At 43.4% G+C, this 24,178-nt stretch overlaps 1 protein-coding gene and 1 long non-coding RNA gene across 6 annotated transcripts in view; one reads left to right on the top strand and one right to left on the bottom strand.

Moving 5' to 3' along the window:
* The window catches only part of IL15 (interleukin 15), a 39,055-nt gene extending 24,568 nt beyond the window's left edge, over positions 1–14,487 (bottom strand). For 2 of the 5 annotated variants that reach the window (XM_027807740.2, XM_055709477.1), the window contains exons 1-3: positions 13,962–13,980; positions 12,871–12,985; positions 2,156–2,284 (exon numbers count right to left, since the gene is read on the bottom strand). In XM_027807740.2, the coding sequence (XP_027663541.2) occupies positions 2,156–2,284; positions 12,871–12,924 (183 nt within the window). In that variant the 5' untranslated portion in view covers positions 12,925–12,985; positions 13,962–13,980. Of the gene's footprint in view, positions 1–2,155; positions 2,285–12,870; positions 12,986–13,961; positions 14,110–14,398 lie in introns of those variants that run through there. The other 3 variants (XM_055709488.1, XM_055709492.1, XM_055709502.1) reach the window with 3 other exon arrangements.
* LOC114016305 (uncharacterized) overlaps positions 2,291–24,178 on the top strand; it is a 76,258-nt gene continuing 54,370 nt past the window's right edge. The window contains exons 1-5 of the long non-coding RNA XR_008732117.1: positions 2,291–3,143; positions 4,333–7,492; positions 8,433–8,607; positions 14,449–14,578; positions 17,561–17,730. This is a non-coding gene — a long non-coding RNA (uncharacterized LOC114016305). The remainder of the gene's footprint in view (positions 3,144–4,332; positions 7,493–8,432; positions 8,608–14,448; positions 14,579–17,560; positions 17,731–24,178) is intronic.

Below are 24,178 nucleotides of genomic sequence, written 5' to 3'. Positions count from 1 at the left end.
ATGAAGGCTGAAGGAGATTAAATAAGTAACTTATAAAAGAGGCAACATTACTATGACCAAAGGGCAAACCAAGCTTGCTTAGTGAGATAGTCACACAATCCTGTGTATGCATCTTGCTACATGAGTAATGGGTTTTTTATTCTTTAAGAGTAGTAGGGGGAATACTACAGTCAAAATAACACTGGCTTTATTTATATTTGAAATGCTTAGCATAAATAGAAACTTATTTGCTTGCCATGCATGTGATATTTTTACAGGCTTAGAAGAGTAAATATCCTTAACTTGACTCACATGTGCTACAGGCAAGCATTGTGCAAGAACTAGCATGCAGTAACTTGTACCTGCTCATGACACTGGGTTATGACCTGCTCTGCAAGTATCATATATCATCTTCAGCACCATCTGAGAAGCGCCAGGACACACTTTTTTTATATGACAACACGGACAGGAGACTAAAAACATAGTGACAAAGGCCCAGGGAGTTTATTGTCTGGTGTGGAGAGATGGAAGATTATGCAGGGGATGGTAGAAGTGTAGACTAGAAAGAAGGAGGTGTAGATGTGGGAGCACCATAACAAGGTGTAATTTTGAGAGGCCTGTGGCAAGTAGGTCCATACAGTAGTCGAGATCACAGTACTAGCAGACACCTGAAGCCAGACAATAAGTGGAAGATACTACGATCTCCCAAGAGTGATCTTTTGTCTTTTCACACAGTCTCCCAAGAGAATACAAACAGCAGAATGGTAAGGAATTAGATAAAAACAAAAAACAAACCTTATAATGAGTGACTCAATACATGGGAGAGATTTGGGGGTGTGACTTAGCTATGCCACATCATTCACCTGTTCCATAAACTGCTGCTGTTTGCTCTAATCCTCCCAACTTTCCCTAGGCTACATTGGTGGGGTTTGAGTTCCAATTTTTTCTCCATAATCGGGAGAGCTATATATTTCCTGCTTTTAATAAAAGCTAAGATTTTGATGTAATCAGTCTGGCACTTCACGTGAAGTCCTATGAAGCCACTCAGTAATCAGTGATTAACTCAGTTTTGATGTGATTGTTTCTGTGACTTCTGCCGAAAAGCAGCTGGTAAGACAGCAGAAAAGATGAGTGATGATTTCAAGTCTGAGCAATTATACATCTAGAATTGAAGAAGCCGAAGAAGCTTTGATCAGAATTTGCCGTAAAAAAATCCACTCTGTCCTAAGGAACAGTTCACTGCCATAACTAGCATGAAGATCATTCAGACAATTCCTGTTTGGCTTTTTCCCCCTACCTGCGTATTTAGGCAGACCGGCTTTGCACGGGGCCCTACGCATCCACAGTGCAGCACGCTGGCAGGGAAGGCTGGGTGGGATGGGGCTGTGGAGGTGTGTTGAGGTGCCAGGGTGGAAGGGCTCTATGCATGGTGCCTGCCTAGGAGCCCGGCTGCAGCCCTGGCACCAGTGAGGGCCCACAGCTGGGGCACTTCCTTTTTTCCATCATGGCAAGGTACCATGCAGGCAGCTCTCTGCTCTGTTTGTTGCCATGGGACAACCAAGTGTTTGAAAGCAGGAGAATCCCACCTCAGGCTGCCAGGTCCCTCAGCAACAGGCCCAGGAAAGGAGCCCTCCTGGAGTAAGGGGAGGACTGGCCTGCCAGTGTGGAGCTGCGTGCAAGTGTGGCAGGTACTGAGTACCTTATGCTTTAGGGTTACAACAGGGTCACCTGGCCAAGCTGCTTACTGGAAATGAACTGATACAGAATCATCTATATTGCATGTTGAGGAGCTGTGAAGAGCGCTACAGAGGCTGAACACTTGCAACCTGTATTAAACAGCCTTGAGGGTCAGGGGTTGTGGCCTCATGTTGCAAAACATCAGGTACACATAGGCAAGAGGGAAGGTCTGCTAGAACTTGCTGTGCCACAAATAAACTGTGGAAAACACAAATGTGAAAAAAACCCAGACCTATTTACTATGTAATTCTGATAAGTGAACGAGTGGAAAAAAACAAAGCAGGAAAACATAGAATGCTAGTGATCTCATCTAAAATACTGGAAATGTTTCCAAGCCCTGTATTTGCTTTATCATCTCATTTTCTTGTTGGGCTGTAAAATAACATTTAAAGCTTTGCTGAAATTTCCTAAAATGTCATGTTGTTTAAGTGACACTTACCTGACTCTCCAGCCTGCTCAGTGTTCCAGCAGAGTTTCGTGTTGGCTGTGCTGTCCCAAGCATCCTGCCTGCTGGACCATTACTCAGAACAGGAGCATAGAATTGAATCAGGAAATTACACCGTGGGACCTAGATGTGGAAAAAATATGTATCTGCAGTGTTGCAATAGAGTTCTGAGTGGCTCTCAGCCCATCTATTAAGAGTATTCAAAGCAGGAAGTTACTGAAATTTTGCAAGTTAACTCTTGCAAGTCCTCTTTAAGTCTTCTAAATTAATGGAAAGCACAAGACACAGAGTTTTTTAAAGGTTTGGGTTTTTTTAACTAGATAATAGAGGCCCATCTTTGAATACTGCAATAATATGGGGGGGGTCCCCTGGAAAATGTATATTGTCATCAAAGGATAACTTTTTTTGACATCTGATAACAACCAGAAGAGAGGTTGTAGCACATGTACCTAGTGTTGAAGTCAGTAACATCAGTATAATTCTGTTTTTTATAAAGAGCCAATATAAATTGGAGGATTTCCCCCGATTACTACAACACAGCATGACAACTGCTTTTAATAGTTGCCTTTTACATAGACACAGTACAGTCCAGCTATGTGATTTTACTTTTGTTCTCCCCTATTTTGTAGAATAAATTAGAAGAAAATAAATGAGGTAAACCATACAGAACCAAGGTTGGGTCAGCAGCAATTCACTACACCACCTTCATTTAAGCACTGTTTTCATAGTAAGGATCATGGCAACTGCCTAACCAGCTCATTCCCCTTTGTATTACCTTTTTACAGGTGACACAGTAAAACCTAATTGGAATGTTCTCTTCTTTTTTAGAAACTCTTTTTTCCCCTAGAGTCACTTTCAAGTTTTGCAAGTGTTAGGGTTGGACAAACAAGCAAAATTTTTTTTTCAAACAACTGGTTTTGTATTCATAGCAGACCTTGAAGAAATACAGCAGAAAATGATGAAGACATGTTGACAGAACAAGGTATTTAGATATTAATATTAATATTTTTATTTTTTAATCTAAAAATGTACTTTTAATTTTATAAAAGGAATCCTAACACATTCTGCAAGAAAATAAGTTTGTGAAGGAGGCTGCATACAGATGTTGTGGAAGCCCCATCCTCAGGAGGTGTTAAAAAACCAACCGCGCCTGGAGCAACCTGCTCTAACATTGAAGTTAGCCCTGCTTTAGGTGGGAGGCTGGAAGAGGTGACCTGTAGGTGCCTCTTCCAATGTAAATTATTCAATGAAATTAGGCTTTGAATTAAAAACTGTGATGGAAGAAGGGGACAGAAATATGTACACATGCACAGATATGTGATTGCATAAGCATTTTCTTAGAAAATTAAATTAAACACTGATAATTTCAAAGATATGGGCTGGGACCACAGTCCTGTTTCTATATATGTAAAAGGGCTATTGCCTGCTGTTTTGTTAAGACCTTCTGCAGCTGGGTCTCAAACAATAGGACTCAGTTTCAGTTGCTTTTAGTTTGGTCAAGCTGAAATTGTTAGAAATTACTTAGGCTGGTAATTTTCTTTTAAGTCCCATCAAGAGTAGTTCAGTCATTTTCGAAAAACAAATTAGCAGAAATGTGCATTTCTTTCATATAAAGAAAATGTTTATAACCATTTAATTAAAGCTGTGCTTTTTAGTAATGTGTTCAAGTTTGGCAGCCTGGAAAACCTGCATAAACTTGGCCAAGTCATGAGTGGCTTGCTTAGACTACATAATTGCAGAAAAGATTTGTTGGCACTGTATAGCTGGTCTCCAGCAGTCTCTTCACAATTAACGTTTTCTATCTTAGAGCTTCAGAGGCAAGCAGAATTCTTTGTATTAAAAAAAAAAAAAAAAAAAAAAGGCTTCCTACAGGAATAATGTGGTGAAGGCTGAGGATCAGAAATCAGTGATCTTGCTGGTGCACAGCAGTGAATTTGAGTAGTATGACTGAATGGAAAGCACAGCAAAGAACTGAGACAAGGTGGAGGTGAAAGGAAGGAGGAAAGGTTGAATGTAGCAGAAGTGGGAGCATTTATAAACACTAAAGCATATTCTTCTTGAGAAATTGAAACTCAATCCCATGCTCACTTCCTTCCCATGTATTCCTAATTTTAAAAGATATTAAACCTTGAATCACAGTATGATGTAATGATTTCCTTATTTTGTCACAGGATTTATAAACAAAACGGATTCAGTTCACCAAATGGACCAAGCTCCTGGAAAAAAAAAATTATAAAATGAAGCTGTGTAGGAAAAGAGGCAGAAGGCCACAGAAAGAAAAGTATGGGTTCAATGACAAAGGTAGCTGAATACAGCTCTGAGAAACAGTCCTGTCCCTGCCTTCATCTCACCATCTCCCTGTAATTTGGGCAAGACCCTTAACCGAGATTTTTCACAAGTAACAATCCTTTTCTGAGTTCCCTCCTGCAAGAAATCTTGACTTTAAGTTGCTTTGTATATCTTCCTTAGGATGAAATGCTTCATGGTCCCCAAACATATATTTCTAGTCTCTACAGTCAGCTAGCTCAGATGCAGGTTTCTCCAGTGGAGAAGAAATTAGTGCCCTCTACAGAGCTTAGTTCAAAAAAGTGTTGAGTTCTCACAGCTGCAACAGAACACACTGGGGGCTATATGTGAACACAGACAATCCTACAGCATGCTAAACAATCTTTTAAAAAAAAATAATCCATCTCCAGGTATCACATACTGGACCCAAAATCACTAATTTCTTCCAGTCTTTTTCCATTTGTAAAGTAAAATTCCCATTTTCTTATCCCTCAGGACTTCTGGGCAAAATTAACTACTTCATGTTCAAGGAGCAGTTGGATACTATACTGGTAGGTGTCATAAAGGGGGGGCAAAAAACTTAAAATTAATTTTTCTGGATTTACAACACGATGCAAGGAATGTGCAGCAAATCAGACATGGGGCCATACAAAAGAATACATCAAATAGAGAGTATCTGTTTTTCCTGGGTTTGCTGGGTTTATATATATAGATATAGATATATATTTTCTAGCCAGTGTAAAGTCACACTTCTGGTGCCTATGATACGACTGTAGACCTTTTTTTTATTAAACAAAAAGATTTAAAATTAAATAAAATGAGTGAAAGAAAGCTGTAAGCAGCAAGACAGCAGGTAAACCCCGATGTGATTACTTTTGTCATCACAGCATCCAGTGCTGGTCATCACAGGTCAGGTTTACACTTGGAATCCCCAGGATGAGAACAGGGACCAGTGCAATCCCAGGTGGGCTCCCAGTGCTGCCCTCCTTCCCATCCCTTCCACTGCCTGGCGGTGACCTACACGGCATGTGGCAGCACTGAGTACAACTAATCATGGTAACTCTAGTATGAGAACTAACCTCAGGAATGTGAAACAATATTTGATGTATTTACTCTGCCAAGAAGCAGCACAAAGAAAAACTCCACCTAGCAACCACAGCATTACCAAAGTATGCTATCAGGGTAACAAACCATACTCTTGGGATTTCTGCCATAGGCTACAACAGAGGAGCCTGCAAGAGTTACTGTCACTCCCATTCCCATGTTCTTATTGGTTTTAACAGGTATGCAAATGTCTATTATTTTAATGGCATTCAAAGTGTAGCTACGTGACTCAGGAGAGGGCCAGTATGGCTTATACAAACAGATATAACTAGTTGGTTTTGAACAAGTGAGCTTGTTACAAACAGGTTGATGGTAGTCACCACCAACTGGTAAGTCCAGCAGCTTTCAGATGTCAGGCGCACCAGGTTTCCACATTCCTGCAATATCGCTCTTTAATCCTGGAAGGACAGCTAAGGTTCCTAATTCCCTTTGCAGGCAGACAGTAACACTTGGTCACTTGCCAGAGGTACACACAGGTACCATAATTCTTAATCAGTCAATGCAGCACCAAAAGAGGCCACAGAGTTCATGCCTAATTTTCCATCATATTGGTTACAGAATTGGTATTATGTTAATAATAGTTAACAACATATTAACACAATATATTTAAGATGGGCAGAGTGAAACCTTGTCAGTGTTGTTATTCCTTTACATAAAATGGGTCTTCTACTGCACAAGTTGTTCATAAGATAATTAGCTCAGTAACTGCATTGTCATATTTTGTATCTGCACAAATAGGATCTGTGGCAGACGGTGACCTGACTTTGCCAAACAGCTCAAGTCCTTTCTCCAGCGGAGACAATAAACTTCTCCACATGGCCTTGCTTATAGCTTAAACTCTAGGGAAGAAAATTGCTAAGCACTTGACGTTCACAGCCTTCTGGCAGAGTCTGCAGCCAGGGAAAGGTGCAGTGGGAACCATTTTTGGCTAGCAGTTTAGAATATGGCAATACAGCCAGTAAATTTGATTCACTTGTATTTTTATTTACAAGAAGGGACCCTAAAACACTTGATAAATTCTGGTCATGGGTGTGCTGATTTAGCAACTTCGGTATAAGGTTTTTATAACTGTCACAGGGTGCAACCCTTCTAGTCTATAGGTATTTTTATAAAGCAGGCTTTTAAAAAGTTCCTCAGTAGGTGAAAAAACCAGCCATTTTTTGGTAAAGAATTTTTAAGCATTGGCACTAGAGTTAATTGATAAACTATTAAACTGTTAAGTTTTAATTTATAGCAGCTATAATGGCAACAGTGTCTGAGTGATCACCCTATACTGCCACTAAAGACATACCTCATCTGTTATAGCAGGAAATACTTTAAGATGATTTGTAATGATGCATACATCTTATTACCTGCTGATAATAACCTATCAGGAAAGAAAACAGTTTAATTATATAGTACATCTCCCGCTGGCTTCCAAATATTTCTGCTGCTCTTCACTAATTTCTAAGCTAAAAAAGAATCAGTTTCCTTATTTTACACTAGCACATTAATTTATGAATGGAAGATGGAAAGCTTTTATTAGCTGCTGAGGTGCCTGAATTCTTTCTGTTGTCATCACACTACAAAAATCTAGCCCCAGCCGCCTATAAATCCTGATGGATGGTGGAGAACAGGCCCCAGATCAGTTAAAGGACATGGAGCAAATACCAGACTAGACCTCTCATGTGGTGCAGAGAGATGTGCAGAATATTATCTCAAAAGTGGCACTCAGCCCCCACCAGGTGGGATCTCTGCTTACACTGACACTGTACAGGCATCTTGAATGAAATGTCTTTCTCTTATACTCCTTCCTTCAGGTTCATTCTGAGCATGGCATTATAGCACCATCTTGGGAACAGCACTGGCCCAGAAAAAGCAGAGGAGCCTTCAGCATGCAAGAATCTTTGAGATGGGTACCAGTGGCTAAGGTTCAGGGTTTTGCACAGAAGCAGTGAAAAGGTAAATTGATCTGGGATTAACAATAAGAAATCGGAATTCCTTTTGTCTGTGAAAGACTAATCTGTGTGTCTAGGTATCAGGGGCTTCCAACATAGTCCTATCCCTTGGAACTCCTGCTCAAAAAGGAGTCTGAGCATATATTCCCATGAGGACCTACCGATAGTGCTTTCTACCAGAGTTTGGTCTTTGCAGAGACAAATACATCAGCTTGTTTGTTCATCTGTCAGCATTTATTCCTGGACTGAACTCTTGTCCTACCAAAGCCTGTAAAATGAGAATTGGAAATCTGGGGTTGAGTAAGAAGAATGTCTTTAAATTTGGGAACTACTTGTAAGAAAATAAGATTTTGTTTCATACACATTTCTCTGAGTAATAAGTAGCTGATAATAAATAACTGATAGTAGGGATTTACCCCCCACCCCCTCCATTTCTGAGCAATTACTTTTTAAATACTTTTGAAAATTAGAAATATTTTAGCATGCATGCACAGCAAATGGACATGTTTGAGATGTTCATGCTTTGCCTAACAGTATGATTTGGTGTAGAGAATTGGAAATATGTTATAATAATGAGAATTGGCAATGTATTACAGTCCTGTAGTTAAAATAACCTTTAAAGTTACTACCTTCCATTATGAGCTTTTAAGCTCAAAGAAAGACCTCATGAAAAACATGAATGCAAGGGTATTTACTTTCCCAGGTTTTAGCTCCCGTTGATGCTGCAGTGATGAAAGAGGATATAGCAACAAGATCATGTCATGTAAAAACCAAGAGGAATAAAATATGTACTTCTGTGCAAACTAACAAGTTCCTTCCAACAACTGAGGTTGGGTTGCTATGCTTTACTGATGCCTGCAAGCAATAACACTGTGCTGGCCTGCAGAACAGTGATCCTCTTTACACCACAAAACATTATTTTGATAAAACTGTGTGTCTTACAGGGGGACTGTTCCAGATTGTCCTTCTCCCTGCTGTGCTGGCTACAGCAAGCTGAACTCTGTGAGGATAGAAGAGGGAAACATTTGGCTGACAGAACTGTGCACCTCACATTGGAAAGTTTGTGTCAAATGCATTACTGGCCGTGGCCTGGAAGAGTCTGCAAGCTGAACTGACAAGGTACTTCGCACTTCTTAGGAAAATCTAGCATTATGTGGTATACTTAATTACTTCACATCAGCCTGTGCCTCTGTCCCCAGTGACCCCCTTCTATTTTTAGTGAAGGACTGGGAAGCCTCAGAATGGATCTGACCATAATATTCTCCTTCCCAGAGAATTCAAACATTCTTAATGACAGTAAGTTATCATAGAATAGTTTAGGTTGCAGAAGACCTTTAAGAACATCAAGTCCAACCACTGCCACATCCACCAATAAACCAAGTCCCTAAGCACCACATCTACACATCTTTTAAATACCTCCAGGGATGGTGACTCAACAATTCCTTGGGCAGCCAATCCTTGATAAACCTTTCAGTCAAGAATTTTTTCCTAATATCCCATCTAATACTCACTGCCCTGGAAAAGATTTAGGCCATTTCCTCTTGTCCTGTGACTTGTCACTCTGGAGAAGAGTCTGATGCTCATTTGATTACAGCCTCCTGTCAGGTAGTTGTAGAGAGCAGTAAGGTCTCCCCTGAGTCTCCTTTTCTCCAGCCTAAGCAACCCCAGCTCCCTCAGCCGCCCCTCACAACACTTGTGCCCCAGCCCCTTCCCCAGCCCCGCTGCCCGTCTCTGGACACGCTCCAGCCCCTCAGTGTCCCTCCTGCAGCGAGGGGCCCAAACCTGAACACAGGATTCCAGGGGCGGCCTCACCAGTGCCCAGTACAGAGGGACAATCATTGCCCTAGTCCGGCTGGCCACGCTATTTTGGATACAAGCCTGGATGCTGTTGGCCCTCTTGGCCACCTGGGCACACTGCTGGCTCATTGTGTTCAGCCATGCATCAACCGGCACCCCCAGGTCCTTTTCCTCCAGGCAGCTTTCCAGCCACTCTTTCCCCCAGCCTGTAGCGTTGTGTGGGGTTGGTGTGACCCAAGTGCAGGACCTGGCACTGAGCCTTCTTGAATCTCATGCAATTGGCCTTGGCTGATGGATCCAGCCTGCCCAGACCCCTCTGCAGAGCCTTGCTGCCCTCAAGCAGATCAACACTCCTCCCCAGCTCGGTGTCACCTGCAAACTTACTGGGGGTGCACTCCATCCCCTTGTCCAGACCACTCGTAAAGATATTAAACAGGACTGAGCCCTGGGGAACACCACTTCTGATCGGCCACCAGCTGGATGTGGCTCCATTCACCACAGCTCTTTAGACCCAACCATCCAGCCAGCTTTAACCCAGCAAAGAATACACCCGTCCAATGCACGAGTAGCCAGTTTCTCCAGGAGAATGCTGCGGGGAACGGTGTCAAAGGCTTTACTAAGATCCAGGTAGACAACATCCACGGCCTTTCCCTTATCCACTAGGCAGGTCACCTTGTCATAGGAGATCAGGTTAGTGAAGTAGGACCTGCCTTTCATAAACCCCTGCTGGCTGGGCCTGATCACCCCAGATGTCCTGCATGGGCCACGTGATGGTGCTCAAGATGATCTGCGCCGTAACCTTCCACGGCACCAAGGTCAGGCTGACCGGCCTGTAGTTCCTCTTTCCGGCCCTTCCTGTAGATGGGCGTCACGTTTGCTAACGGCCCGACTTCTGGGACCTCCCCGGTTAGCCAGGACTGCTGGCAAATGATTGAAGGTGCCTTGGTGAGTTCTAATTGGGCTCTGGCTCTTCTAATTTTCTTCCTAGGACACCCTTATAGTCATCCTGAGTTGCCGGCCCCTTCTTCCAAAGGTCACTAACTCTCCTTTTTTCCCTGAGTTCCAGCCAAAGCTCTCTGTTCGGCCAGGGTGCTGCTCTTCACGGCTGGCTTGTCCTTTGGCACATGGGGACCGCCTGCTCCTGCGCCTTTAAGATTTCCTTCCGGAAGAGCGCCCAGCCTTCCTGGACACCTTCGCCCTTCACAGCTGCTTCCCGAGGGACTCTGTCAGCCAGGCTCCTAAACAGGCCACAATCTGCCCCATGGAAGTCCAAGGTAGCAGTTCCGCTACCTCCCCTCCTTACTTCTCTGGGAATCAATAACTCTGTCTATCATTTCGTGATCGCTATGCCCAAGGCGACCCCCAGCCACCACATCACCCACAAGTCCTTCTCTGTTCTTCTTCTGTGGTCCACCCTCCCTAGCTGGCTCCCTGACCAGCTGTGTCAGAAGTTAGCTCCCACACGCTGCAGGAACCTCCCAGGCCGTTTCCTCTCCACTTCTGTGGTGCAGTTGTTTTGCCAGCAGAAATCCGTTAAGTTCCAGTCTCCCATGAGAACAAGGGCTAGCAATTGTGACACTTCTCCCAGCTGCTTCTAGAATATTTCACCTGCCTCTTCATTTTGGTTGGGTGGTCTATAACTGACTCCCACCACGCTATCGGCCCTGTTGGCCTTCCCCCCGATTGGTACCCATAAGCACTCAACCCTGTCATCACCGTCATTCAGCTCTAGACAATCAAACCCTCCCTGACACACAGGGCTCCCCCACCGCCTCTCCTTCCTTGCCTCTGCCCTCCGAGGGGCTTATAGCCATCCATTGCGGCACTCCAGTTGTGCAAGTCATCCCACCGTGTTTCCGTGATGGCAACTACATCACAGTTTCCCCGCTGCACGGTGCCTTCCAGCCCCTCCCGCTTGCTGCCCGTGCCGCGTGCATTGGTGTGGGGGCACTTCAGCTGGGCGAGCGATCCCGCCTCCTTTCTGGGGGAGAAGCCCTGCTGCTTGCGCGACCGTTCTCAGGCACTTCCATGGTCTCTAACACGTCACTAACCCCTGCCTCTTTGCTGCCATATGGGTCTCCATCCCCTACCTCGGCTGAGAGAGCAGACCCAAGGACCTTTGTAGCACACCGTCCCTCAAACATTGGCGATCAGCCCCCAGGCCTGTTTAGCGACCCTGGTTTTAGCCCTTTCCCCCTTCAAATCCATTTTAAAGCTCATCTAATGAGCCCTGCTAACTCCTGTGCAAAGATCCTTTTCCCCTTTTGAGACAGGCATGCCCTGTCTGTTGCCAGCAGGCCTGGTGTCATGTAAACTGACCCATTATCAAAAAAAACAAAATTCTGCCAGTGACACCAGGCTTGGAGCCAGGTATGGATCTGCTGGCTATTCCCATTTCTTCCCTCACTGTTCCCTGCAAGTGGAAGAATAGAGGAGAGCACTGCTTGTGCTCCTGATCCCTTAACCAGTCGTCCCAAGGCCCCAACGACTTTCAGTTGCCTTCGGACTTCTTGCAACTTCATTGCTGCCTACCTGAAAAATCAGTAATGGATTTCCCTTTCCAGGGGGGGAAACCCGAGGGCTGTACCACAGCAGGCAGCGTTCCCTTCACACCTTTAGCCCCGGCCCCAGGGAGGCAGCAGCCCGCCCTAGCAGCGCCAGTGCGCATGCAGGGCCTCCTTTTCCCTTCGGAAGGGGGTCTCCTGTGACGCTGACCCGTCTGTTTTTCTTTATGGAAGCAGTTTTGACACAGGCCATAGGCTGACAACCCCAGCAGCACCGCCGTGCTGGCTGAACCGCGGTCCTCGTTACTGCTCGGTGCCGCGGGCAGAGCCCCACGCCTGGCACGCACGGGCAGGTGGGGCGGCCACCGAGGGCGTCCTGTGTCCCTTAAGTCCGTGTGTTCAGCCAGGCGGAGGACAGGGAACCCTCCTTACCCCGCGCCCGGGCCCGTCCCGGGAAAGGCAGGGTGGGATGCCAGCAGTCCCTCTCTCCGCACTCCCCGATACCCCTCACCCCCCACCCACCCCCCCCGCCCGGCGCCCTGCCACCGAGCGGCGCGGCGCCTCTGCCCGGCGCTCCCGCAGGTGCGCCCGGTACCGGCACAGAGCGGGGCACGGCCGGCAGCCCCGCGCCGGGGTGGCTGCGGGGTCCCACCGGAGCTCTGCCCGGGCAGCCGCGGCCAGACACGCCGGGTGCAGAGCTCGGGGCGCGGCCTCCCGCCGGCCGGACACCGTTGCTCCCTGCCCGAGCTGGCAGCGCTTGCGCGCCCTTCCTGCGGCCCGGCTGCCCGGAGCGCTCGGCCGCGCTAAGGGCTTCCCTGAGCCGGGGACGGGCGGTGGCCGCCGTCACTCCGCGTCCCGTCAGCCGCTGTGGCGCCAGCCGCGGCCCCCCCGGCGAGTCTCTGCCCCCACCCCCCGCGCCCCCCCGGCGGGTCTCTGCCCCCCCACATCCCCCCGAGGTGCCCGCGGTGCGGGGAACCCCCCGCGCACGGCGCTAAGCGCCCCGCCGCCCGTCCCGCCTGCACAGGCGCCGCTTCGCCGGTTCCGAAAGTTCCGGTCTGTCTGAAGAGCTGGCAAACCTGACCTGGGCTGTTGGAGTTCGCAGAGGTGAAGCGACTGCGACAGGCTCCCAAGTCATACTGCACGTTCTTAGGGTTTAGAACACTCCAGCAGGCTCCCAGAGAATGCATGTGATATCTCTGCAAAGATCACTTGTTTATACTAAGTTAATTTATAATGAAGTATCTCCTTCCAAAATAAAATCCCCACGTAATACCCTTCCGTTTGTCTAGTACGTGTCAAATAAATCAGTAACTGTAAGTAAAAATAAACCCATTCACAAACAGGCGAAGGAAGAAGTACCATGCTACTATTTGGAAAGTATAGCAAAACATTGTGAAATTATAACCAGGATTTTCTTCTGCAATATCAGACTCTTAAAAAAGTAAGCAGCACAAATATACCTGCTGCCTACAGAAAGAACCACAAGGTTGTGGCTGTGCGCGTTGCAGGAGAATTTCCTATTGCTGGCTTTTACAGAGGTAAGTTTGCAGGTTTTGACAACAGAATCCTCCACAAGCTTCTGCCCCACACATTTTTTTACTCCTGCTTTTTAGTTTCATTAGTGCAAAGTGGTATCCTTAACAACAGACTCATAAATGCATTTGCTTACGCAGGTTTATGACTGGCTCATGTCTCCCTATTACACTGTTGTTAGCCGCTGTATCTCTGTATCACTGCAGTAGGATTCCACTTGACTACAGATTTTCAGTTCCCTGCCTGCATTTAATGCTTTTTCCAGTGCATACACTAAGATGGTAAATAACTTTTCTCCCAGCTTTATATCTCTGTCCTTGCTATGTTAATGAGGCTCACAGCAGTATCTTTGTTTTCTTCTCCTTTTTGCTGTATGAATTTCTTAGATAACAATGACAAATTTTCACTGGCTAGCACCAATTCTCCATACTTGCTGATGTCTCCTGCACAGCAGAAACAGAGAAACAGGTGCTGGGTACAAGGCTAAATATAATACTTAAACTATGTCTTTTTATAACAAATCCTACGAGACAATTTAAAAAAAAATATGAATAATTGAAATCTAAGTTCCCTCATTGTTTTAATAAAAGAAAGAGACAAAGAAAAACAAAAGAATGTTAAAAGCTGTAAAATACTCACGAGTCTCAGGAAAATTGTGCAGTAGCTTGCCACAGAAGTTAGGATGAAGTTTGCACTAGTGACAGCTGCAGACGCTCCACCCCTTCTCCGTTCTGTTTTACTTTCAGTTATATAATAATACAGGACTATCTTCTTACTAATGCGGTGTGGAAATTATTCTCACCACAAATAGCAAATAGTAGGCATTTCCCACTGCCATTTCTGAACAATTTTCAAATTTGGAAAAAAGCCCGCCCAAAATGTGGGGAAAGACACATGGCTGTGAATTTGAAAGCAGGCAAGTGACAACATGAGAGGCAGCTGCCTGCTGTTCCAAGCAGTGTGATGTTTACACATGGTTACCTCTTAACCACACTGTGCCCTTGCCTCTGCACAGTCCCTTACCCCTTTGGAACTCAAGTGTAGCCTCCCAACCACAGTTCTGAAGAGTTGCTTACCTTGGAAGCAAACAGTGTAGCTTTATGCTATCTCCTCCTCTTTTCTGCAGCCTGAACAGTGTTTTACTGGAGCAGCCACCACAGAAGAGAAAGGGAAGTTACCTCTCAGGGCAACATCAAGAACGAAGAGCAGAGACGTGGATAGAGGATGGCCAGGACAAAAAGGGGCTTCTCCAAAAGGTACAGCATATGGCTTGCTGTGGGACAACAGGACAGAGAGGTGTCATAGACCTAGGTGACATCAGAAGAGGGTACTTATAAAGGGGCTGAAAAAATCTGCAATTTGTAATGAACTCAAAAGTTGTGGATTTTAGCTGTTAAGAAAAGTGGAACTCCAGTACCTGTGGTCCTGCTTAGACACCTCACAGTGAAAAACCTTTCTACCTTGAGCTAAACTTTAATGTCCTGAAGATGAGGCTCAGCATCTCCCTAGGAGTACTCTTGGGTTTCCAGGAACCATCAATTACCTCTAAGAGTCATGCACTCCAAGGGCAACAGTGAATATGATACTTCCTCTCCATCTCCAGACATCTTCCGTCCTCTTCTGTGTGATTCTGGGTGCTGGTTGTTATTCTGTGCATTTCACTTTCTGTGAGGTGGTAAAAATACTCTGCAGGTTAAATTAGAGAGTTTTAGAAATGGCTCTGTCTCCTTACTGAAGAAGAAATTCATTTCTAGATGTGGGTGTTTCTTTCCTGTTTCTCAGTGAAATAACATTTTTTCAGGACCATTATTTATAAAACCTGGTGAAGGACACCCGTTAGTTCCCTGTGCTGGGATTTTCTATTACAGCCAGATTCAGAAAATCTGCCTAAGGACCTAAGTAAGACTTCTGTATCTTGAGCAGCTGCCAGATGAAACAAGGACTGGAACTGAGCGTTTTCAGACAGTAGTTCTAGATGGCTGCATGAGGAATTAATTAAGTGAGGCAGCTTGCTGCCCTTTCTCAGCACCCCTGTGCACTGTATCCTGTGGTCCAACGCTTGGGTCCAGCATCACTTCTGCAGAGAAGGCACCGAAGTGGAAGGCAGCCACACTGATTAGCTGCTGTGTGGGATCTGGTTTGCAGTCGCTACCACTGTAAAGAACCTTCCAGCAATTTAACACAAGACAAGACTCAGAATTTCATGCTCTCCAGGGACTCTTGGCTCTCTCACATCACATTCTACATGTGTCTCCAGAAAAGCAGCTACTGACACTCCTTGCACTCTGTCTCAGTATAGAGTGTTAATATTGCTTTTTAGGCAGTTGTGCAGACAGGAGAGGTGAAATCTGCCTCAGCTGGCAGCTGCTAAAAACCTGGGCAGTATTTGAAAGAGGCAAAAAACCGTACAGACTTAGCTGGAATTCTCACCATGACAGAGTACAAAAATGAAAGCCAAAAGGAGGTAGCAGCACCACAGGAAAAAACACCACCCTAGATAAATACTGAAACCAAAAGAACATAGGCATTTATTAACTGCTTGTGACATGGGCACTTCGTTTATGTCAGAAGTGATCATGAACCTCCATTTCTTCAGTTTCCTCCAGCTCAAAAGAATGACAGTGATTTCAAGTACACATGTGAGTGTATGTATTTGGACTTGGGATCCCAAAGTCTCTCATAATTGTCACTTTTTAAAACTGAAAGCAAATAGATTGTTTTCCATTTGTCTTTGCTTTTTAATGTGATACCTTTGCTATACTACAATCTGTCAGATTTTTCTCAGCTAGGAAAAATTTATAAGCAAATAGCCAAAAACAAGCACACAGAGCTTTAGGTATTCATGAATTATATACTGTGGGAAAAGGGGAGGAATCACATATTTAAAAAAAATTTAAAGCCAATTTCCAAAGAGCTTCCTTTGAACACTGCGGAACAGAAACACTGTACATAGGGTGGATTTAATATATTTTTTTAACTCCTCTCTGTTCTTTTTTTTAAGAACGATGTTTCTCTGGCATTTCTGAAGTTAAAATATATCACTTTCTAGCTTAATATAAAAAGCATTCCTAAACATTGCAGTAGCTGTATATAAAAATCATGCAAGTGTCAGCATGTATTACATTACAATAGGGTGGCAATACCACCTGCACTCTCTCAAAATTTAATTCTCATTCATTTTCTTAATTGCACAAAAATGTGCTTCCTAATTACACAAGGGATGTTTTATAGTAATCTAAACACTACTAGCCACATCAAGGTATTCATTTATAGCATAAAATATTCTTATGCTCTCTTTGAGCAAAATACCCCTTTCTAATTTATGCAAGTTTCATTTATAGTGGACACAGGCTATTTGGCAAGATGTTGGCAATTACTCTCACTAACGAGCTACTAAATTGTAATTTAGTATTATAAGTGCAGTGACAAAGAATGTGAATAACTTATCTCTCATGCAAACAGTGAAGTGAAAACAGATGCATGAATGTCATTTTGAAAACAAAACAGGGTAACCAAGAATTCAAACACAACCATCCTGATTTGGAGCAACATTGCCCAAACATTTTGTATGGCTGCAGGACAGCCAACAAGTCTGGGTTTGTGGTACCCTTAAGTGTGTGCCTGTATTCTCATGAAATTAATTGCTTTGGAATTGGTGTTAGTTCTGTAGCTGAACACCAGGAGAGGAAGTATTGCTACAGGAGCAAGAGTGAAGAAGTGAGAGGGAGGAAAGCTTTTCCAGAGCAACGTGATATGGGTGCTTATACAAAAATGTCATATTTTCTGAAGGTAGTCTGGAAAAAAAAGGCAGCTCTTGCAGAGCCAGATCCCTTCACCGTGGCCCCCAACAGACCCAGCTCTGAGCGAACTTTCTTTGCTAAATTTCTGAATGCTTAAAGTAGGGACTACACTACGCTTCTCACCTACTGTATCAGTTCTTTTAAAAAAAAAAGTCTTGAAGTGGAGTCCTTCTCTGATAAAACATTATGCTCTGATAAGCATAATGATTTTTTTAAAATTAATTCCAAAATTTTTAGAGAACCTGAACCCAATCATACAGGCAGATGCAGAGAACAGTACTTGTAATTTGAATAGTGTCTCTTCCCCGAGTATTTTTTATTATAGTGTTCCTGCTGTGTTTGAATGTTTGCTGCAGGGCTGAACTACTACACCCTCAATTACCAATTTCATTAATTTCTGCACAGGAAAATGAAAGAACTGTTGTTTTCTGCCTCTAGGTGACAGAGTGGATATAAAGAGCTGATAAGCAGGCAACAACTTCAGCTCCGCCCACTCCCAGTATGGCAGCCAGAGGAGCGAACTTGGGGAAACAGCCTTCTGCCTCTGAGGAGTCACCTCCCAGCCATCCCACCAGCATTCCCGATGACTGCGTGTTGTTTGAGCTAAGGTGAGCCTTGCTTCTAGGGATAGTGGCCAGCAGCAGAGCACCTTACTCCTGAGCCGGAGAGGACAGCAGGGAACTTGTGTGATGAGGGACTTATGTAGATGTCTTTGATACATGCTAGGAAGGTGTGTTTCTGGAAATTATAATCTTCAGCAAATTGAACACATAACTGAATCTGGGAGCCGTCCTGCACCAGCACTGTAACAACACATAAACAAATAATCCTATGGTGGAGTTATTGTTGTAATAGAACACATAATGGACTAAGCATAGGTATACGAGGTGGCAATGTGTGCCTTCTGAAAATCTAGGCAGCTTCAGCTTCATGGCTGATGCAGGACTATAGATAATTTTTTTTTTTTCATATTAAATTATAATTTGTTCTAAATTATAGACTCTTCAGATTGGTTATTAAAACCTTCTGGCAACTCAAAAATGCTATTTAATTTCTAGAGACATCTGGAGAGACATTAATATTCTGCCTTTCAAAAGCATGCATGATATTTCTGGCATGTTATAATTTATCAACTATTGCCATTAAGCATGAGCTATTCCTGTTTAAAGATACAGTGTTTCCAAGCAAAACCATATCAATTGCTAAGTTAGCGAAGACAAAACAAAGGGAAAGGTATTTAATGCTTAAAACGAATGGAAATATGTTTCTGAATCTGTGAGAAAAAGCTAACACAGAAATGTGCAGCTCTTAATTGAAGTGAGAAACCTAGAATCTTAAGTGTTTTGTTTAGTGCCTTGTGAACAAGCACTATCCTATTCAGACATAATTGATGCAGTATTGCAGCCTCGATGTTTTCCTAAAATAGTCGCTCCTTAAATTGCATCATAGATACAGAAAATTCTACACAAAATAAAATCAATATGTGAATAAAAAAACTGGCTAACACCCCAAAAAAGGCATGCCTTCACTAGAGCAGTTCTTTCAAGTTATACTTGTGTTATTTCTCTGTTCATCAACCTTCAGTGCAGTGGCCAGACCACAAAACCCTTGCAGTCCACGCTACATGCCAAATCCACAAAACTATTAGTGGATCTAATATGTATTCAAATAGCCGGCTAGTTCCCATAGGAATAGTTCTCTACGCAAATGCTTTTTTTGAAGTTAGGTGCTTGACCAGTTGACTTGAGATGACTGGGTACTTTCTGGCCTGGGTAGCTAGAGCCTTGGTCGCCAGGCACATTTAGCTGTTAGGTTTCACGTGCCAGCTAGGGCACTGTCAAGGTCAGCCAGCTAACAGGGCTGGGAAAAGCCTTTTGAGGGTTTAAGTACCCCTGGCTGCACTGGCCATGCCTCTAACCACGATCCGTAGCTCAGGATACTCCCCTGAAAGTCGTGCCTTTCTTCAGTTTAGAGCACAGTGTCCAAAATGTGTGAGTCAATTTTTTTTTTTTATTTTTTTTTTTTTACTACACAAGCGTTTTATAAGTGTTTCTCAACAGAAATTCCGAAACAGTTAATTGAAGAACCAAAATGTTACATTATAATAATGAAGCTGAATCACCTGGGGGGGTGGGAGGATTCTTTTCTTCAAAGCTAACTATTGATCAAAACAATTTGTCAAGATCTCTCAGTCCTAGCCCATGTAGACACCATCTCTGGGGTTAACAGACTGCTTTGTGGCTCACTTTGCCATTTGTAGTTGGAGCTTTCAGGAATGCAGGAGAATTAAATCCTAACCCATATGACGATACAAATAAGGCAGTCCTACTAAGAAGTAACATGCAAAAGAGAGGGCTGAAAGAGGAAAGCATGCAACTCAGTAACGATGTGCATTCCATTAGATTATTTCCCTTTCTTTCTGTTTAATACTCAAGAACAATAACCATGACGTATGTGTCATATTTCTTCTTTGATAATAATGTTTCATAGTTTCATTTAACTGTAATACGACTGCTCTGTTTAATGCTCAGAGGTTTTGTGACAAGGGTAGAAATCAGTCCATTCTAAGTAATTTCTCTATAAACAGAGAAAACAAGATATTTAGCTGCCAGGTGGACAGAATGTGTTCTAAACACTTGAAATTTAAGAGACTGCACAACATACCGTATTTAGCCAAAAGGAAGGAAAGGGCTTTCTCCAAGTAGTTTAACTTTAAATTAGGAGTTATACCAAATTCAAGGTTGTCTTTAGTTTTGTCACATCGCTTTCATGTTACTAGGGTATATAAAGAGCCTTTTCATATATTATGACACACTTGTGCAATATTAAACTCCCACATCACCCCACAACATATTGCTCGCTCTTTGACACTAAAAAGTCAATGTGTTTTCTGTAGGGAATCTTAATATGTAGCATACTATGTACAGAAAGAACGAATGCACCGGGAGTTATCGAAACTTTGACTAGTTGATAAAAAGATAGTGTTTTGAAATTTGCTATCATTAATTGGTCATTAGTCATTTCAGTCCTGGGGTTTTTTGATAGCTTATTGTCCTCAGACCAGCAGTTTCCCCCCATCTGTTATTTCTTACCTTTTCCCAGAGTACTTGTTACTCGGAAACAGCAGCCTCCTCTAAGCGGTATGCCATTGCTTTTGCTGGTGCTGCGTAGGACACAGAAACGCTCAGTATGCGTAAGAATAGAGATTTCCCATTTTTAACCTCCACTGCTCTCTCTGAGTTCTTCTATCCTCTGCCTTGTAACTGTCTAGCCTAAGTCACTGAAATTCATTGTAGGAAATCATACAATGGCATGTAGCAGCAGAAATGTACCGGGCATTTCCAGTCCTCTCTGTTTCCCTGGTTATTTATCTGTGTGTACTACATGATCCCTGAAAAGAGCTGAATATAAGATGTTTATGGACAGAGTTTCCAGTATCAGGCCAGTGAACTCCACCTAGTGAGCAGTTCAGGTGAATTGTCTGTAATCAGGGTCCGAAGCAGGGTTAGCTCGCAGATGCAAACAGTGGCCCACAGAAGCAGAGACTGGTGAGGGTGACTTTGCAGCTGCTCAGACCCATGGCCGGGCCCGGCCCATCCACAGGGAGATGAGAAGGTCCAAGCTTCCCAGAGATGGAAGGCGTGTGAAGTGACTTTTAGCTGTGTGAAAGCTTCAGAGTTTCCTATCATCAGCATGTCTAGCTACCCTTGATCTATGACTTGCAGTTCTTGTTACTATTCAAGGGGATTCACAACCCGCTCGAGACTGATCAGCACAGAGAAAGACCAATGACTGACTGCGGGGCCATGTCCTAGCGCGGGGCAGAAAGCAGCGGCAGCCCTTTGAATTGCCACTGCAATAATGTCCAAACTGGGGAAAATGCTGACAAGCCAAAAACTTTTGTCAGTATGGTTGGATCAAGGTTTATGTGCATTAAAATGAAAGATGAAAGATGTTCAACAGCTTATGATATTCTCTGCAGAGTTGAAAATGTGACAGAAAAAAATAGTAGGTTTTTGTAAAAAAACATGATCAAGGACATGATGTTCAAACTACACATTGTTGCTAATTTTGCCCTTTCTGTGTGACTTCAGAAGCTACTTGTACAGTACTTTGTCAAATATTAGCAAACAGTAGCATCCAGAAATATCTGAAATATAGATTAAAATCATATATACTGAATTTTAATTAATATAGGTAAAGCTTTGTGGTTTTTTTATGGGAACAAAGTTAGGACTTTACCACTATGGAAGGGAGTTAAAGACTGCAGAGGACATCACAATTAAGAATGCAAGTACTGATATGTGACCATTAGGCTTCATGCATGTATTTAATAAACAAATGAAGCTTAAACTCAGGAAAATACATTGCCCCAGAAACAATTTAGTTTGTGAGAGTGCAACTACACATAGTAATGCTAGCGCATAAATCCTATGTAATGAAGATACTAAGTAGTGAACTTGCAAGACATGGACAAGTAAGAACAGTGGGTTTGATGCCACCTGAGAAAGGATGATAAAATCTCTGCAAAATCTTGGATATAGAATACTATGACATTTCTTCTCACTTCCCAGATACCTAAATTACTGGCAACATATTGTCATTTGCTTTTTTTTTTTTTTTTTCTACTACAGGATTCCTTCTGAAGTGACTTGCACTGAATTTACCTAAGTGCATTGATTTTGGTGCAGTTTCTTGTTTTTTAAACGAATGCAGTGTGGCTTAGGTGGAGGGATGGAGTTGAGTTCCTGCTGATATTACACTTTCTTGCAAACCCTTCCATGTATTTATACCAGTGGAGACTGTGATTTCTTATATTTACATTACATACAGCGTGTACATAAAATGGCATGCTTTACTTGTTTCATTCATGGGTGACTGAAATCAATTGTAGTGTACTCTCGTACACATATCCATAGAAGCTTAGATCTAAGAATCTGATAAACACAGTTGTCTTCTGGCACCCCAGAGGAGCAAGGAGATCCATTTAAACTTTGGCAAGGAGGAAGGGCTAAGTCTTTGCACTGAAAATATGAAAAAGTGATTTGAAATTTTGATGCTAGTGCAATTTCGTAATACCCTAAACCACAAGTTCTCAGAGACCTTTTTCATTGCCAGCCATCCCAATCAGTAGTAACTATATTCAGCAACTTTTAATAAAATTCTGTATGTTCAACTTTGGCTGAAATGGGAAGTTTAGCTTAAAATGGTGGGTTTTTGCTAATTCATACATTTCTGAGAAGCAGAGTGAATGTATGAAACTGGTGACCTTCTCAAGGCTGCCTAGGGCACATAAATGGCCACTGTGTGACTGCTGAGGGAAGGTAGTGTAACTTGAGGTTTCAAAAGTACTAGAAATATTTCATCTGATCATTTAAGAAAACTAAGTCTTCACCTGAGAAGGGGAAGAGCTGTTTTCCTGTGGTCATTCACACTGTGATTTCTGGTTGTTTGGGGGTTTCACTTTCCCCCTCCCCACCCTGGTAGTTGCTGAAGACCTGCTCACATCTAATAGGAAGCTGTGCTTTTATAGCACTAGTTTCCACCTATTCTTTTTCCCTTCAAAAGCAAAATATAGATTTCATGGTCATGTTGATCCATACTACTCTCTTTAGATGAGCACTGCTACTGTGAGGAGGCAACTTTACTCTCCATAAACACTGGGCAGGAGCAGAAGACTGCCTGTGCCGTGCAAATAGCAATTCAAGAGGTAGTGCTGGATATCCATATAGTTGCTGTCTAGCAGCATTTGTTAGGATCTGAGCTTTTATCAAGGACTCTATTATACTTCCCATCTCCTCTTCAAGTAAAAGATATTGACCATTCAAATTTTGATGAGTCTTTAATCTGTGATTGCACCTCCTTTAATGCTTTGCTTAAAAATACATCACTGATCTTTCTGATTTATATGGAGCGTTCTTCTATTGTGTATATGATACAGTTTTAAGATTGTCTGTGTTAAAACAGATCAAAAATTGAGTTGTAAAGGTTTTGTGGCATTGTGTGGTCCATCCTTCTGCCCCAAGGCATAAGCGTGTGTGCCTAAACCACACCTGGTGGGTATCTTATTGAAGTGCTCTTTAAAACTTCTGTTATGCTGAAAATCTTCAGAGGGATGTGGCATGCAAAAGAAGTGCACCGCAAAGGTAGGATCCTGTGGCAAATGCAGGGAAACCAAGAGAATGAGAAAACACATAGCAGAGAGCCAGGTCTTAGACGTGGGCAAAAAGGAACATGCTGTTCAGAATCTCTTGGTGCCGTTCATGATTTGTTGACTGCCCTCTGGCCTCTGATTGAGCAGCAGGTTTGCTTCCTGTCTTATGTGTAGGCTACTCTTAGTCCCTCCCTGTCTTTTTTTTTTTTCCTTTGCATACCTCTGCCAGCACATGGCTGATTGTGACAGGTGTCTGCTCTGGAAGGTGCGCTATGGCCGGTTATCCCCATGCCATTTGCTGACTGACTACGTCAGCAGCTGACTATCCAGATTTTGCACTCGGTGTTTTGCAGTTTCAGCCACTTTTCCAGTTTTCCAAGATTATTTTGCAGTTTGCTGTTCCCTTCCAAAATGTTTCATTCCTCCTGTTTAGCACTGTTTGAGATTTTGTCAGCAGAGCTTTCATTTGATAGCTGCATCACAAGTGAAAGTGCTTGAATGCAGGATGACCTACCCATATTCCTGTCTTTCAATTACACAAGTTCCCCTGTGAGCCACATTCATGAGTCCACCTTTCCAACAGGTTGTGCTCCCTCATGCTGGTAGATTCCTTGTTTGCTTATATTAATTTCACATGGCAGCATGTCAAAAGCCTTCCTGAAGTCAAGACAATGTGACAGCTGCTGCTTCTCCTCTATCATCTAGACTTGTTATCCTGTCACAAAAGGAAGAATAATTTGTCATAATTTGTCCATAACAAAATGTGTGGGCTTCTTCCTCCTCCAATTTCCATTCTCTCTGAGCATTTCTTCTAGTGGCTTTTCAAGCATGGGGGACTACCTGTCTGGACTGTAGTGCCCTCACTCTTTCTGCCCCTGTCTTGAGGACAGTTACTGTGCCTG

The sequence above is a fragment of the Falco cherrug genome, chromosome 1 (assembly GCF_023634085.1).
Source record: "Falco cherrug isolate bFalChe1 chromosome 1, bFalChe1.pri, whole genome shotgun sequence".
Lineage (NCBI taxonomy): Eukaryota > Metazoa > Chordata > Aves > Falconiformes > Falconidae > Falco > Falco cherrug.
The sequence above is the reverse complement of the archived record's forward strand: the minus strand, read 5'-3'. Positions and strand labels throughout refer to the sequence as shown.